Raw genomic sequence first — 4,283 nt, 5'->3', positions numbered from 1 at the left:
GTTTGAGACCAGCCTGGGCATCATGAAAAAATCCCATTTCTACAAAAACTACAAAAACATTAGCTGAGCATGGTGGTGCATGCCTGCAGGTCCAGCAACTTGGGATGCTAGGATGGGAGGATCACCAAAGCCTGGGAAGGTCAGGGCTACAGTGAGCCATAATCATGCCACTGCACTCTGGCCTGGGTGACCCTGTCTCAAAAAAAAAAATCATAATGATAATAAAAATTAATTTCTCAATGCATTATCTCATTTAATCCTAAAATCAACCCTATAACTAAAGTGTCTCCATCTCATTTTATAGAAGGCAAAATTACTAAGAATGGCTATACTTAGTAATTTGCCCAAGAAAGTAAAAAGGCTGAGATTCAAATCCAATCATCCTGACACCAGCTTTTCTTCTTAACGATTGTTTAGTGACAATAACCTCATTTTGAATTATTATTGCAAGTATAATTTATTTTGACTTTACTATTTTTCACCTAATTTGCTGTGAAAAAAGAATATATAGGTAATTTTATGAAAATGAGGTCATCACACTGAAATACAAACAAAAGCAAAAACAAAAGGGCATTAATATAAAGCCAGGAAGATGAATGAGGTGAAATGATGTCTTAGCTCAATCCTTAGGTCAGTAGTAACATTCTGAGAACCAGAAAGCTCTCCTTAAATTATGTAAGGGTAGGCAGTACAAGGCTGCTAAAGCAGAAGTAAAATGCTTGCTAATGTTAGTGACAGCCAATTCACGGAAGAGCTAATGTATATTTTTATAAAAATTAAAGATTTTTCAAGCTAAATATGCTTAAAACAGTTGCATATTTTGAGGGAGTAGAAATGATGGATTATATAACAATCATTTATGAAATATGCTTTTCAAAACTAAATTGATACAGTACATAGTCCTACTGAAGTTTTCTTCATCTTCTTATTCAGTCAGTATTTTCCATTAAAACTTATATATTTAATCAATTAAATCAAAAAGTTTCATTGGGCAGTATTTGCTTAAATTTCATTAACTACCTTTGTAATTTTTTTTTTTTTTTTTTTTTTTTTTTTTGAGACAGAGTCTCGCTCTGCCGCCCAGGCTGGAGTGCAGTGGCCGGATCTCAGCTCACTGCAAGCTCCGCCTCCTGGGTTTACGCCATTCTCCTGCCTCAGCCTCCCGAGTAGCTGGGACTACAGGCGCCCGCCACCTCGCCCGGCTAGTTTTTTGTATTTTTTAGTAGAGACGGGGTTTCACCGTGTTAGCCAGGATGGTCTCGATCTCCTGACCTCGTGATCCGCCCGTCTCGGCCTCCCAAAGTGCTGGGATTACAGGCTTGAGCCACCGCGCCCGGCCTGTAATTTTTTATTTCAAATGAGCAAACAGTTCATTTTATTGCAGCAGTAGATGGACATAAATATGTTCCCAAATGCAATTTTCCATTTTGAACAGAAATTTTAAAATAACTAACTCTGCAAAATTATAATGAAACTATCCTTCAGCCCAGTTGTCCTACCATTTAAAAAAAAAAAAGTAATTAGAATGACCCTAAAATAAGAAAATGCTGAAAAAAACAAAATTATGGCTTGGAGAAAATTAGTAGGAAGGATTTTTAACAAAAACAAGTAAAAGTGCTTGCATGTCGATATTTTAAAAAAGAATTTACATATAATCCTTACAATGTGAAACTGTGGGAAAATTCAAATAAAAAATTATTGACAGCTACCTGCCAGGTTTTAACGTATTAATTTTTAATCTTTCATTTTCTCTTCACTCCCATATCTATATGCATGAAAAATTACTGTTACCAATCCCCTAGGGCAAAGAAGTTCAAGAGCCTATACTTACCTCTCTCCCTGTATATTTAGTGAGTGCAGAGTTCCAAGTTTGAAGGTCAACATGTTTTGAGAGGTTTAAGACCAAAGAGAAAGGGAAATAATGAAGATGGAAAACATTTTCAAAGCTGGGCCATGGTTGTACTAGAAGCTAAGGGGTTGCTTATTTTATCGTGTTTTGTATTGCCTTTCCCTTTAGATTATTATTATTATTATTGAGGTTGAATTTTCGTTTTTGAAAGTGTGGTAAAATGCAAACATAAAAAACATCTTAAAATAGGAACATAGCTTAAATATATACAAATAGGAAATCTAGCAAGGGCCTGAAAGAAATATCCAGCCAGATACAACATGGTAAGACTGACAAAGCAATTTTTTAAATAAAAGAAAATTAAATAGTAGTGTTTCTATACTATTTAGTATTTCTTTTGTTTTCATTAAATGTGTTGACTCTGAAAAAGAACCATTAGTATAAAAACACCGAAGGCACTGTTAGCAGGATTGAGATTGAAAAGGCTAAGTCAATTGTAAAGAACAGGAATTTTTTTAAATGCAGTACAAACTCAGGAATTTTGGCTTACGTAGTTTCAAAAATAAAACAAAAAGCACTTGTGTGATCAATGTAACTCTAATTCAGGACAAGCACCTACAATTGCAAACTCTCTCTAGGGTCCTTTTAGAGTACAGAGAGCTGATTTAGTGTCATTTTCTCTCTTCTTTTGGTTCTACTGGAGCCCAGATACAAGCAATATGAACTCTGTTGTCACCTATGACTTTTCTATGATGAAGAAAAAATTAGACTGTTATCTCTTGACTGTGAAACAATGTAAAGTTCATCCGGAAAAGCCTTTTTCAGTGATACTCAATTGTCCTAAGGCTGATAATTAGAGGTGTAAGGTAATTCTAAAAACAATGTACAGAAATGTATAGGAAAACATAAGGCAACCAAGTTTAGAAATAAATTACCTCCATAGGGGCTGCGGTTGAAATATCACTAATGCCTACTATTATTTTCATCGCTACTGTTTAGTTTATATTCTATAAACAATAATTTTTTTCATTCAAATCTATTTTTTATTCAAGAAATGATAGCTGCATAACTTATGACTTTACTACAAACAAAACTTTCAACATATTGTTCTATACTCTCCTAAAGTGATTAAAACAGTAATAGCTTTCTCTATAAATTGTATAGTTTTACTGAAGGAAGGTAGCATTTGCCATTAAAATGGCATAAATAGAAAAAAAAAATCTAGTAGTCTATATTCTAAAACACTGGATAGTTAAAAAATATTAAAATTTTAAAAGTAGTTATTTTTTGTCAGTAAACAGAATTTATTAGCAAGCATAAGTCAGACCGGCATGGCCCAAGGAGACAGTGCTGCCAAAGCCTTCATGAATGCAGAACCCGCCACTTGTCCAAAGGGCCGTGACTGGGAACGTACTTGACTCGGCAACCGTCAGGGATGAGGCGCTTCTTGGCCACCATGTCTTCAAATTCGTCAGCATTAAACTTCGTGAAGCCCCACTTCTTGGATATATGAATCTTCTGGCGTCCAGGGAACTTGAACTTAGCCCTGCGCAAGGCTTCAATCACATGCTCCTTGTTCTGAAGCTTGGTGCGGATGGACATGATGACTTGACCAATGTGGACCCGGGCCACAGTACCCTGGGGTTTTCCAAAGGCACCTCGCATACCTGTCTGGAGCCTGTCAGCCCCAGCACAGGACAACATCTTGTTGATGCGGATGACATGGAAGGGATGGAGCCGCACTCGCATGTGAAAGCCATCTCTGCCACAACTTTTCACCATGTACTTGTTGGCGCAAATACGGGCGGCCTCCAGGGCTTCAGAAGACAGCTGCTCATATTCATCAGACACCATGTGGCCACAGAGTGGGAATTCATCCACTTTTGCCTTCTTTCGACCCAGGTCAAAGATGCGGATCTTGGCATCAGGAACCCCACGGCAGAAACGAGATTTTGGGTACGGCTTGTTCTTACAATACCGGTAACAACGAGCTGGACGGCGGCCCATGGCAACACGGGAACGTCTTCAGTCCGTCAAAGTGAAAGTGCGCTCCCTGAACTGCGCCTGCGTGCATATTATATATGTTGCCCGTCGTCCTGCGCGGGAACTGTAGAGTCCTGAAGAAGATGTGACGACTGTCGCGACGCCCCAACTCGAGACGCAGCAACGCCTGGAGCCTCCGCGCCTGCGCGACCTGGCGCATTGAGGTGAGCAGAGAGGCAGCCGTGGAGTCCGCTCTCCCTGGCGGCCAGGCAAGGAATTGGGCCTGGCCCCAACGACACAGCAGCGGCTTCCTTCCTGCTGGCCATCTTGGGCTAGGAGCTCTTGCTTTCAGCTTTACCTTAAGTATAAAATAGGTTATTTCCAGGCAGGAGGATCGCTTGAGCTCAGTTCAAGACCAGCCTGGGCAATATAGTGAAACTCCGTCTCTACC

At 39.2% G+C, this 4,283-nt stretch overlaps 1 protein-coding gene across 1 annotated transcript; it reads right to left on the bottom strand.

The window, feature by feature from the left end:
* Positions 1-2,346: 2,346 nt before the first annotated feature.
* RPL10L (ribosomal protein L10 like) lies at positions 2,347-3,997 on the bottom strand. The gene has a single exon (XM_033190901.1). It carries the CDS (start codon positions 3,854-3,856, stop codon positions 3,212-3,214), a length of 645 nt encoding a protein of 214 aa, XP_033046792.1. The 5' UTR covers positions 3,857-3,997; the 3' UTR covers positions 2,347-3,211.
* Positions 3,998-4,283: the final 286 nt, after the last annotated feature.

This window comes from Trachypithecus francoisi, unplaced genomic scaffold (assembly GCF_009764315.1).
Source record: "Trachypithecus francoisi isolate TF-2019V2 unplaced genomic scaffold, Tfra_2.0 Lachesis_group3, whole genome shotgun sequence".
Classification (NCBI taxonomy): domain Eukaryota; kingdom Metazoa; phylum Chordata; class Mammalia; order Primates; family Cercopithecidae; genus Trachypithecus; species Trachypithecus francoisi.
This window is presented reverse-complemented; position numbering and strand designations above follow the sequence as displayed.

Bases quoted from the DNA above. Each gene is read 5' to 3' on its own strand.
- RPL10L (XM_033190901.1), bottom strand. From the start codon at position 3,856: ATGGGCCGCCGTCCAGCTCGTTGTTACCGGTATTGTAAGAACAAGCCG.